The sequence below is a fragment of the Leptodactylus fuscus genome, chromosome 4, assembly GCF_031893055.1.
Source record: "Leptodactylus fuscus isolate aLepFus1 chromosome 4, aLepFus1.hap2, whole genome shotgun sequence".
Lineage (NCBI taxonomy): Eukaryota > Metazoa > Chordata > Amphibia > Anura > Leptodactylidae > Leptodactylus > Leptodactylus fuscus.
In genome coordinates, this window is record NC_134268.1 from 101540221 (window position 1) to 101553857 (window position 13637).

General features: G+C 39.6%; 1 protein-coding gene across 3 annotated transcripts in view; it reads left to right on the forward strand.

The window, feature by feature from the left end:
• Positions 1-13637, forward strand: part of CARMIL1 (capping protein regulator and myosin 1 linker 1) — a 260007-nt gene that overhangs the window by 143633 nt on the left and 102737 nt on the right. For all 3 annotated transcript variants that reach the window (XM_075270894.1, XM_075270895.1, XM_075270896.1), the window contains exons 12-16: positions 1300-1386; positions 2252-2355; positions 2838-2915; positions 3814-3890; positions 5151-5255. In XM_075270894.1, the coding sequence (XP_075126995.1) occupies positions 1300-1386; positions 2252-2355; positions 2838-2915; positions 3814-3890; positions 5151-5255 (451 nt within the window). The remainder of the gene's footprint in view (positions 1-1299; positions 1387-2251; positions 2356-2837; positions 2916-3813; positions 3891-5150; positions 5256-13637) is intronic.

The window sequence follows — 13637 nt, forward strand, 5'->3', positions numbered from 1 at the left end:
CGAGTACTGTTCGGATCAGCTGATCCGAACAGCACGCTCGCATAGAAATGAATGGACGTAGCCGGCACGCGGGGGGGTTAAGCGCGCCGGCTACGTCCAAGCGGAAGTACCAGGTGCAGCCATTTATTTCTATGGAGCGTGCTGTTTGGATCGGCTGATCCGAACAGTACTCGCTCATCTCTAGTTAGTAAATCTATATACATTTAATTTATTTAATACATCGTCTTCTAGTTTCATGCGGCAGGGTGGTGTTTTCTTCCCCCACAATGATAATTCTCTAAATCTAAACCTAACATATATATACTAAACCGGAAGTTCTCATCGAGCACTCCTCTCCCTATGTGTACGGCACAGGCTGCTGATGATGAGGACTCATCTCCCTGCTCTCACATACATAGTACACAGTGCTCGCTGAGACTTCCGGTGCTCACCGGAGGCTAATTAGCATATGAATAAAAACAGGCTCATTCAAAAACCACTGAGGTGATTTACATACAAAAGGTAGGTGTAGAATAGCCTTTCTAAAGGCTATGCAATATATGTGCTTAGTTAAAAATGACTTTTCCCAATTAACTTTCCCCCTTTAAATAGGTATTGCCATTTTAAAACAATTTGCCTAAATCAATAGTACAAGCGATTATGACAAACTTTGTAATATATCTGTTTAGGGAAAAATTATTATTTTCTCTGCACCCCCGCTTTCTGTTTAGCTGAGTTGCTTTGAAAATCTCTATTCTATCCGTCTTGAGATGGTCTGCAGGTCAAAGTCAAATGACTTACACTAAATTTAGCACTGACTCACTAGCACACTATCGATGGACCAGAACAACAGAGAGACAGACTGCTACAGTGCTGGTTCCACACAGAGGTGACAGACCCCATTGACTATAAAGGGGTCTGTAGGTTGTCTGTCATTTTAAAACTGAATCCAGCAGAGAATAAAATCCCTCCATGTAGGACTTTTTCCCCTGCTGATTCTCGGCGGCACTGCGACAGAATCTCCAACAAAGAGTCCTTTGCAGATGTGGCTGTAGGATACACATGTCTGTAGTTATGGAGTATATTCTTTTTTTTGTACTGAGCACTATATGGCATCTAGTCTTCACCCACCAGCTCAGAGAGAAATGCAAACTATAGATCAAGCTTGTAGAAGGGAAAAGTCAGTGTTCCTTCTCATGTACACGCACAACAGCTTATCTCGATAAGTGAAACAAATGGACATGAATGCTAAAAGCAAATCCATATGTTATGATTATTATATGTATATTTTCATGATCTGTTCCTTGTGTTTTTTTGCAGGTGTGTCTTTTTTAAGTATACAGTTCGCCAAACTACCTAAGGGACTAATGCATTTAAATCTGTCAAAAACCTCATTGTCACCTAAAGGTATGGGACATATTTGATGTAATTTTTTCATTTCTTATCAAAAACATAAATAATCTTTAATGTGGTTGAGCTATGGGCTGTTGAGGAATGACGTCACAAGGCCAGATGTAAATTAAAGCAGTGGTATTGTAGTTCAATTAGTTCTAAGCAAAAATTTGATTGACAAGTTTACACCATATTCTTCGCCTCTTCACCAAGTTTCTCCTTTGTGTGACTATGACTAAGGCCAGGGCGGCAGGAAACCTCTGCAAATTTTCTATCTAAAGTGCTGCAGGAAGAACTGCAATGCAATGCCGCCGTGGTTTTTCTTGCAGCACTTTTTTACTGTGGGATGTCACATGGGGCCTTAGCCTAAAAGACATTTTTACGGGATTCCTAGTCTTAGTGAGACAGGGAGTGCGGGAGGGGCTAGTAATGGGCAGGATCGCTAGTCTTAGTGAGATAGGGAGGGCTGGAGGTGCTAGACTTACTGAGACAAGGAGGGTGGATGGGGCTAGGCTAGTGGGACAGGGAGGGTTTTGTAACAGAGTGAGGGGAGCTGAGTGAGAGGGAACTAGTGTAGCAGCTACTGTACATAGGAAGGTGCACAGCAGGAAGCTAACATCATGTAAACAAAAGCAGAGGATGCTAGTAGCTGGCAGAGACACCCAGAAATCACTGCAAACACTGTTAAAGGTATATAAGTGTATTTATTAACCCATTACTAACACTAACATACCTTTCTAAAAATAACATTTTCTGCCTGGAAAACCCCTTTAAGGTTTTGGAAAACTGGGCTCATTTGGCAATTTGGAAAAGCAATTTAGAGTGTTCAATATCATTTTCCTTTTTGTTTAAAGTACATATTTTCTTTTCATATTCTTAGGAGTGAATAGCCTATCCCAGTCATTGAGTGCAACCCAGCTGATTGCAAGTACCCTTACCCACCTTGATCTCTCAGGGAATATACTCCGTGGTGATGACCTTTCAGTATGTACAATACCTCATCTTATGTTTTTGGGCAGGCTGTTTTATTGCATGTTTGTAATATTTTGCATGAATTGTTGATTTTACTGATGGTTTCCTGTTGCTGCAGGAGACCATGAGTAAACTGCAGTTGATGATTTGTTTGTGAATTAAATGTGGTCTGATGATGGTTAATGAAAACATTAACACATCTATTAGCTTTAGTCATACATTTAATGCAAATAATTGCTGTTCACTTGGTAATCTGAGTAATTGGATCACAGCCAATTTTAAAGGTAAAGCGTGACTTTAGGGGTTCGGTTATACGGTCATATTTTAGATCTATGTTCCCATTTTGTGTTTATGCTGTAAAAAAAAAAAAAAAAAGCCTGCAGTATTCTGGTAATTTATTCAGACAACCTAGTGTACTATAAATAATATGCTGTTTATATCATGTTCACATTTTGTTTTAGTGACTTTTATTTTTTTCTGTTTTTAACTTCTAGTACTTGTATACCTTTTTGGCACAGCCAAATGCCATTAAGCACCTGGATTTATCGAACACTGAGTGTTCAGCAGATGCGGTAATCATAAATCTACTGAAACTTTCATTAATTGTAATAGAACTGAAAATAAAACCTAGTTGTGTGGCAGTTTACCGAAGTATGACATTGTTGATATATATGTCTAAAGGGGTGTAACAAGAAGGAGATATGCTTAATCAGGACATAAATGTGTGTATAAATGGGAAGGGCTGTTTTAACACATTGGTGGGCCCAGTGCAAAGCTTCAAAAGTGGACTTCCCCCACTTCACTGTCACCTAGACATACCTGACCCACACAAATTTTAATACCTCCTCAATGGTTCCCTTATTGTATAATGCTCCTTAGTAGCCCTCACAAAATATTATGCTTCTTTAGTAGCTCCATATAGTAAAATGCCCCTCACACAGTCAAAAGCCCTGCACAGTCAAAAGCCCCTATCTCTACTCCCCAGATATGGGGAGTAGAGACAGGGGCCAAATGGTGAAGCAGGGAGTGAAAAGCGCTCTGCACCACCATTATATTTAACTCGCCTGTACCTGGAGGACACAGCTTGAGTCAGGGTGACCCAAACCCACTGCACTTAGAGTGCTGTTCTGTACATTGGGTTCCAAGGGGTCCCATCCACCTTAGGGTCTGGTGTTAGATGTTAATTATTAGGATAGACCACATTTTAGGAATTTCTTTAGAGAACCTATTCTAAGTAGACAGATCTACCACATGTATGATTCCAATGTTATACTGAAACATTGCCACTTAAAAAAATTCATTAGCTAAGTTTTAAATTAAAAAAAAGTCTCAGGGTGACTATGGCTTTTATATATGTAATATAATGTAATGAGATGAACAAAAACGATAGTAAAAACAACAGAAAAAAAATCATGTATGGCATTGTGATATGGATTAATTGTAATGACTGTATCATTGTGTTTACTTCAGGTATGTGGCGCTTTACTGCGTGGATGCTTGCAGCACCTTACTACACTCAATCTGTCTAAGACATTCTTTCCCCACAGGTATAAATCCTACTTAACTATATTATCAACACGCAATTCCTGAAAATAAGGATCTTGCTGACATCTGCTCAGAATTTTCGTTTCAGAAATATTAGTCTTGTTTACTACCTTGTGGTGTCATTCTAAGTATAATATATTCCTTAGTGAATAACTTGAGGTATAAACAACATTCTAAAACATTAGTGTCTTTTTCTGGGTATCCATCAGACGAGCGCCATCCTAAGATACAGACTCTGTTTAGCCTGGGCTACTGTGACCACTTACTATGGTAGAATTGAGTCTTTTGCAAGTAAATCTTCAAGCCTTTTCAGATTAGTGTGTGTTTTGAGTAGACTTGTCTTCTTTCTTTGAATTGTTATCAGTAGGGTTGAGCCGATCTTGACTTTTCAGGATCGATTTTAAAATCCGATTTCCGATCATTTTTCATTCGAACCCAATCTCGATCCCAATTCCGATCCTAATGCAAGTCAATGGGATTTTTTTATTAATCGGAGATCGGATTTTAAAAGCAATCCTATTCACTATACAGCATGGAATCTAACAATTGTTAGAATCCACGCTGTGTAGTGAATCACTAAAGTAGCCAGAGGATTTTCTTTTTAATCCTCTGACTACTTAGTCCCCCCTGGTGTCCACTTACCTCCAGAGATGGCTGGTCCTGTGCCCCGTGCCTTCATTCTTCGCCTCACTGCTGCTCCACGCTGCTTTTCTTCCTTCGCTGCCCCCTCCCTGCCAGGTTAGGAGAGTGTGGGCGGGTTAGGAGAGTGTGGGCGGGTACTGGGAGGGGAGACGTCACGTCTCCCCACCCTGTACCCGCCCACACTCTAAGCCACAAGCCCCGCCTACCTAGCGCTTTAAACACTAACCTGGGAGGCGGGGCAGCGAGGCAAGAAGAAGGAGGGCACTGGAACAGCCATCTCTAGAGGTAAGTAGCTGCTAGAGATTTAGTTTAGCCTTCCATTCGAATGAATGGAGGCAGCCGGCGCGCAGGGGGTTAAGGCTGTGTGTCAGCTGCTTCCATTCATTCCTGTGGAACTGCAGCGGAGCCTTCACACTGAGTATACAGCGTATACTCAGTGTGAAGGCTAAGCAAAGCATTGTGGGAAAAATCACCGATCTCAATCCCACATAAATAGATTGTGTTCGGAATTCCGATGGCGATCGTGAAATTTTCTCGATCGCCGATTGGAATCCGATCTTTTCCGAACACAATCGCTCAACCCTAGTTATCAGATTAAAATGTCTCTTTTTGATCTACAGGAAAGGAAAAGAAGTGCCACCATCTTTTAAGCAGTTCTTTAGCAGCTCTCTTGCGTTAACGCACATCAACTTTTCTGGAACTAAGCTTTCCCCCGAACCTTTGAAGTAAGTTGCTTTTTGTTTTGCTTTTTTTGTTTTGTTTTTTCCCTGCCCTTCACATCTAAATAAAAAGTATGAAAAAAAGCTTTGAGATATATGTCTCATATGTGTCTGTTAAAATCAGCGTACCATGAAACATCCTACTGGATAAATGGGTGGGCCCCCTAAAACTAATCTGATCACAAGGTATCTGGCTACTAGAACCCATAGGGATCAGCTCTGTTCTGCAAGGAAATTGTGGAAAAAGGTGTTGAGCAGTACACAGTGCTACCAAAGGAAAAAATGAAGCATTACATATTGGTTGTTTTAAATTACTGGGTCCCTTCTATGAATGGACAGGCCAGGCACTCTAGAGATGGAGGAGCGCTTTGTAGCTGTTCAGTGTTCGAATAAATTGAGCTGTATCTTGAAGGACTCTATTATTAACTCAGAATGCACAAGCAAGGAGATACGTTTTAAAGGATGGTAATTTTTATTTCAGAAATTTTTTTGTAAATCTGTTCTGTTCTGTGAGCATTCAATAGCAATTTATATCTGATTTTTTTTCGTGACCTTTAAGTTTAAGGGAGATATGATGCTACCTTTTTATTGCTTGATGGGGGGTTACCAATTATTCATGTACCATCTGTGGTGTTTATTTGGAGTAGACCCTTTAATGAGAATTATGACATATCTATATGAAGAAGCTACCGTATATACTCCAGTATAAGCCGACCCGAGTATAAGCCGACCCCCCTAATTTTGCCACAAAAAAACAGGGAAAACTTATTGACTCGCGTATAAGCCTAGGGGGGAAATGTAGCAGCTACTGGAAAATTTCAAAAATTAAAATGGTTTTTGGGTGCAGTAGTTGATGGGTGCTGGGAAAGGGGAGGGAGTGTTTTGATTGTTTGTCTGCGCCTTCCCTGAGCTTGAGGACTGTTCCCCCCCCCCACACACACACACACTTTCAGACACAGGGATACCTAAAGTGTATGTGTTTCACAGTCATTTTCTACTTTTATATGTATTCTAGGGAAAGGGGAGATTTAGAACTTTTATTTAGTTTCTTTTTTAATTATATTTTTTAAAGCTTCTTCTTTTTTTCACTATTTTATGGGAGATTCTATACATTACTATTGCAGCTGGTCATAGACCCCCCCCCCAAAAAAAAAATAAAAAATAAAATAAATAAATCAATTAAATATATTCTTTATTTATTTATTTTTTTTGCTTGACCCGAGTATAAACCGAGGGGGGCTTTTTCAGCACAAAAACTGTGCTTAAAAATTCGGCTTATACTCTAGTATATACGGTAAGTTTTCCAGGATGTCAGCATATTTTCTTATATTAGTATCAGTTGCATTTTTTGGTAAGTATATGATGGTTTACAGACTATAACCAGTTTCCAGTTGTCGGAATTGAAGCAGTTGTCTTAAACCACTCAGTAATTTGTCATTATTCACACGCTTGCTTAAGGCACTACTGCTCAAGCTTTATATGATAGCGGAATTTCAGAGAATGACAGACAGTACCCTGGGAAGAATATGCAAATCTGCCTTCCATGATGTAATTAGGAAGACAGTTGCTGCCTCAGTATTGCAAACCAATAGAGGGCGCTCACTGGAATGTGCAAGCCTGTCTTATGACAGGATTCCAGTGAAATAACCCAATAATGGCTGCTCCCTTTAGCATCATGCCCGATCTTCCAAGAGGCCTTTGTTTTGCAATGACGCTGGGATTATTACCAGGTATAGTCTCTCAATCGAGGACAGCTGTTTCGATCTACTTGGATCTCTTCAGCTCGATGTGGACAGTACCCTAGGAATAGATAATGAAATCATTTAAGGTGCGCTGATTTACATACCATAGAGAATGTGCAAGCCATAATTCAGCCACTAGGTATAATATGTGCTTTTTGTGCCAGATGAGGTGGCGAAGAATATACCTCTCCGAATATAGAGAGCATTGTCTGTGGAAATATTCTTTTAAAGAAATATTCCACCTAAAATAGAAAGCGTTGATGTAATATGTAAATGTTTCTGATATGGGTACGTTTCCTATTCTTAATCCTATTGAACATTAGATTCCCAAGCCAAAAATGACTAATAACGGGAACAGTTAATTGCAGGCGACGTCGATTTTACCCTTCTTTTAAGTGCGATATGTTATCAAGGTATTATTTACTGGAAACTCATTTTGTTTTAGTTTAATATAACAAACTCAATACTATTGGAATCTTGCTGGTCCTAGATTATGGAGTTGGTAATCATTTGCTCGTTTATATGTTTGCTTCGTTCACTATAGACTTTCTCTGACCGGGGGCATTTTTTAGTTAATGTTGGGTATAACAGCTAAAAACAAGCAATGCAGGTTATAGATATCAAATCGCCCCACCTCCCTAAAAAATAAACCATATCCAAACCTACATGCCTAAACCTATTAAAGTTGCAATTTGTGGATCCAGAGTATATGGGAATGGTTTATGGGTCTTTTTCTATGATGTACATGTATTCAGATATCCTGAGATTTTTTTTACATCTTTTTTACATATACAAAAGATATAGTGTTAATTTTAAAGATGCCACATTGTCCATTCTCACTGTTATATGACATCGGTGACTTTAAGAAATCTATCAGAAGACAGGCCTTTCCAATTAACCAAGGGATGCTGCTGGCTACTGTAGGTGTGGTAGACCTCAAGATTTCTTCAAGTGTCAATTAATGGCTTTTATTTCACACCGTAGCCTGTAGTTTTACATCCTTATTTTACAGCTGCATTTTGATCCCAATGCATAATAAAGACTCAAATAGAATGTGACAGCTGCAGCTGCTCCTTTTGATGGTATAGTCTGCAGTTTTGCTGATTTTCTGTATAGAATAGGCTTTCTTTAATCAGTGTTGTTGCATCTAGTCCCAGCTTACATATATAAAGTACAATATAATCGGTTGGATTTGTAGACGCAAATAAGCAAGGGGCATTTATTTTGTTGTATAAAATTGAAAAGCTATCACGCTTATGAATTCCAATGTAGAATTAATGAAAACACTAAGAACAGATCATTAAACCAGGGGTGTACAGTACAAGATGGGAAGGGTCAAGTTACATAAGTCAAAAAATGATCTTGTTGCTGGTTTACAAGCAGGGGTTAAAAGGGTATTCCCATGTACCGTATTTTACGGACTATAAGGCGCACTGGACTATAAGCCGCATTGCCCATGAGCGCCTTATAGTCCGTCTCGGTTCATATATAAGGCGCACCGGACTATAAGCCGCAGTCCGGTGCGCATTATATGTTCTTGAAAGCGGCGGCAGGCAGACTTTGCCAGCGGCCGCTTAACCCCCCGCGTGCCAGCTGCTTCTATTGGAAGCGCTCGGCAGGCGAGGAGGGGCTCTATCAGCAAAATCATGCTGATAGAGCCCAACCGTAATGTTGTGAAACTTACCGAGCGGTGCAGGGTGGGCGGGCATTCAGGCCTCCTCTTCCTCCGATGTTCCGTCCTCCTCCTCCGCCTCTCGCTGATAATGGCCTGGGCGCATGCGCAGTAGTAGCAGCATTATGATATTGCGCATGCGCCCTGGCCATTATCAGCGAGCGCCGGAGAAGGACGGAACATCGGAGGAAGAGGAGGCCTGAATGCCCGCCCTGCACCGCTCGGTAAGTTTCACGTTCTGTTTCAGCGTGACAGCAGGGCTGCCGGACACTTCCCATTCATTTCTATGGGAGCCGGCATGCGAGCGCTCCCCATAGAAATGAATGGACTGCTTTTTTCCATTCATAAAGTTTTGTGTCGGCTTAAACCTCTGCTCATTCTAGGATTAAGAGTCCAGTGAGGTTTCCTCTGCAGACTTTGTGCTTCCTTTGCGAAACTGCCAGGTATAATTGACATGTGTCAATTTCCAAAACCGCAGCGGTTTTGGAAATCACAGAGTTTCCGCTGTGCGTCTCTTTCTTCAATGTGTGGATGGGATTTTCTAGAATCCCACCCACCTTGCAGGACTATAGAATGCTGAACAGGGTTTCTGCCATGGGGTTGCCACAGCCTACGGGAGGATTTATCATAGTTTGAGCCAAATTAAATTGATATGACTAGAATGAATGAAAGCATTATGCCATCTGAAGTTGTCATTCACAGGATCTGACATAAAGACTACCAAGTGATTCTAGAAACTGTGTATTGCAGCTTTGTGATATTTAGTCATAATACATCTGCTTACTTACTGTACTTTCAGCTGCGCTAAAAGAGGAACAGATGGTTTAACACTATATTTTAGAATTATATTTGTGTAAACTAGAGTGATGTCCAATAGAATAATACAAAAATGGATCTTACAAATCAAAATATGGCACATTATAGAGAAAACTCTTTGTGCCAAAATATCTAAACTGTGACTTGGCAAATGCGTCCTCTTTGAGATGATGTAGTACTTGCTGTGCTGTTACAGACATCTGGGGTGCTATTTTTACTAGACGGTGAAGTATTAGATGTAGAATGTGGGTAGTATAGTAGTTAAGATAAATATTAATAAATATGAGGTGTTGGCCTGATGGACATATTCTTTGATACTGAAGTGTAGGTTCACTTAAAAAATAAATAAATAAATAATACATTTTGTAGCTGTAACAAATTTCTCATGAGATTTGGGGCTTTGTTGCTTCCTAATTAGGTGTGAAATATAATGAATTGGTATCTGCAGGGCCATCTAGCAGAGTAGTGTGGATCTTAGTACAGTAAACAGAGGTCTTAGTATTATGGATCCTATCCTGTAAAAGCATTCTAGCTGTGTAGTCTGTATGTCCTCTTATAGCCACAATCTTCTTGTTCTGTAATCTGAGGCCAGGGCTGTGGAATCAAGGCCTAACCACCGACTCCTCCATTTTGTTCACAGCCTGACACCAACTCTGACACTAGCTTCCTTATAAATGACAGCCATGGTCAGACAGCATCAGAAAACTCCTGCACGGTCAGGAAAAAAACAGCGATTGAATTAGTGTGAAAGTTGGTAACTTTTTCTGACTCTGACCCCACCAAGAACTTACCCTAACTCTGACTACACAGCCCAGGGTCCCTTTCTGATTTGGACCAAAAATCAAATGTATACTATGATCTCTCAACTCATCCTTGATATTGTAAATGTCAGTCTTTAAAGAATGACCGGTATCATCTTTGGTTAATAGATTGGGATTGGGGAGACGTCATCTATATTCACTCAGAATTTCCTAGCTGGTATTTGGAACTGGATTTTCTCAACCAACCATTAAACATAACACAGTAATGCATATACTTCTTTTACATTGTGCATTGCAGTACCCCTCTTAGGTTTACATTGAGAGGATTTCTACCCACTAACTAATTTCACTGTAAAAGCATAGAAAATATTCTGACGTGTACTGTCCCAAAGGATGCCAAAAGAACATGTTATGGACACACAATACGTTGATGTATGTGTTAGCTGTTTTGCTGCATATGGGAAACGTACACTGCATACACTGTGAAAGTAGCCTTGTATAAAAAGCATCCGTTATACTTTTTGGGCACACGATACACTCCACACTATAAAACAACATGATTAGACATTACATTTTAGGATGATATATTTAGGTTTAACAAAAGCATTTTCTTTTGGCAAGCATTGTAATTTAAGGGTATTTTTCATCTTGGTCTTAATCCTATTTAATAGCACAACAAAAAGGCATAGCACACATAGACGTGTAAGAACACAATTAAATGTTAGCACATAATTAAATTTGTAGATGGCTTATTTGCATAAGCATTATATCCCTGTGGAAATTGCACAGCAAAATGACCATTGAAATTATAAAGATTAACACAGCTGCAAGAAACCGAGCCTGATCTCTGGTGCCCTCAATTATTCACATAGATATTTCATGCTTTGGTATAAAGAAACTGTACGGCTATGCATGCTTCCCATTAAAACATGCCCAGGGGATCGAGGGGTCTTTACATCAACAATTGGTTTAGCACTAATTGGTCTTTACCCCAAATACAAAAGAATCAACATTAAAGCTTGAGAAATGTTGGATTTTATTTCTGTGCAGATTACCAAAATTAAACCATAGCAGACTGGTCTAGAGACTTTTTATCATGAAAAAAGAAATGCTTTATATAAAAAGCCACGTTAGGGAATTACTCCAATGACAAAACCTACATCTAGCAAGTATGCGAAACTAAATGACAAAATAATGCAGTACAACACAAATAAAACAAAATTGAAAATAAAACTTGTCTAGTAATATGGAGTGATTTTATGTTCCTAATATAATCTACATATTGATCACCGTATGTGAACAATAAAGTGCATAGGGGTCATTTGGTATTGTCCATCCACGGCTATATTATGACTAATTTGGTACCTGCACCGCTTGTACTTTGATGATATGATGGCTTTTCCAAACAGCTTCTGTTCTGTGATAAATTATGAAAAAGTCAATTGGATATATCCTAGTTTTATCATCACAGGGGTTCAAGAAGCTGCACCCCCCACAGATGTCAAGAGCACTTGCGCACCTTAGGCACATATTTTAATTGAGAAATGGTTGTGCTTGCTCGGCCACCTCTGAAATAAGATTAGAAAAGGAAACATTAACCTTCAAGTCAAGAGCACATTGATCTCTCTATATAAATCGGTGCAGAAGCCATTTATTCTCATGTGTTATGACGGCTTGGATCCCAGCTATTGATATTTGATATAAAAGTTTATTCTTGAAAATAAAATGTCCTAAACAGTTACATTAGATAAGTAACATGACCATATATTTGCATGTTAAAAATATATCTACTAGTATACTAGATAGATGAGGATGTGGGTAGACAGATTGTTAGTTACAGGTAGAATTGAGATTAGTAGCTAGGAATAAGATAGACTAATATATTTTAGATATTTGATACATATTGGGTAGATAAATGGTGGATACAAGATAGATACATATTAGTTAGATTTCAGATGGGGCATATTAGATATATATTCAGTTAATACATATTAAATTGATAGATATTTGAGGTAGTGTATATACTCCAGTATAAGTTGACCCAAACATAAGCCAAGGCCACTAATTTTACCACAAAAAAACTGGGAAAACGTATTGACTCAAGTATAAGCCAAGGGGGGGAAATCCACCATTGCGGATAAAAAGTTAACCCCATCATGTCCCTCACATAACCCCCTGTGTGCCTCACATAAGAGTTACTGATATGTGGGACATATGGAGGTAATAATTAGGCATCTTCATAATTAAGATCTTTTATTAGTACCCCCATGTGTCTCACATATTAGTAACCCTTATATGGGGCACACAGGGGTTAATCTGAGGGACATGATGGGGTTAACTGCTATTATTGTGAGGTACATGGAGTTATTGAAACTAAATTATAACCCCAAATGCCTGAGATTACTAGGAACAGTAACCCCAGCAGGTATCTATGTGCTTTACTTTCTCTTTACTGTAGCTTCCTCTCCTTGATACGACAGACATCTTCTATAAAACACAATGAATCCAACACATAATGACCACTGACTTATCTACATATGTTACATTCTAGTGGCTACAGGACCTTTGATGACATCATAATCACGTGACCTACATAACAAGCCAATCACAGAGCAGTAGCATTAAAGAGACTCCCCCTTCATTTAATTTATGCAGGTCTCTGTGCTCCATGGACCCTGACTTGAGTATAAGGGCTAGTTCACACGTGAACTGCCCGCGCGGGTTTTGACACAGAGAGAGACGCGGTGAGCCGCGTCTCTCTCTTGTCAAAACCCGCCCGCCGCGACCATCGCTGTCGCGGCTTAACCCTCTGCTGTCGGCTCAAATGAATGAGCCGACATAGGAGGGAGCTGCCGGGGGCGGAAGCCGCGCGGCTGAGCCTGCGCGGCTTCCGCCTGAAGAAAGGACATGTCCTTTCTTTTCTCCGCTAGCAGCAGCTCGCCGCTAGCGGAGAACAGAAGCCCGGCGGTCTCCATAGACCACCATTATAAGGGGAGGTTTTGGACGCGAAATCCGCTGTCAAAAACCTCCCCTTATACTCACGTGTGAACTAGCCCTAAGCAGAGGGGGGCTTTTTCAGCATAAAAACTGTGCTGAAAAAGTCGGCTTATACTCGAGTATATATGGTATATTAGATTAACACTTACTCAATTAATAGTGGGTAGAGTATTAATAGGTGTTAGATACATATTAGATACAGTATGTATTAGATTATATTAGATTGAAAATAGAAAAAACACAGTTTCTTTGGAATTCCCTGGAGCACTGCATCTTTTTATACATTATTAAATTGATTGATTGATAGATAGATAGATAGATAGATAGATAGATACTAGATAGTCATGCTAGATAGATGCATATTACATACATATGAGATAAATTATTAGATATCTATATA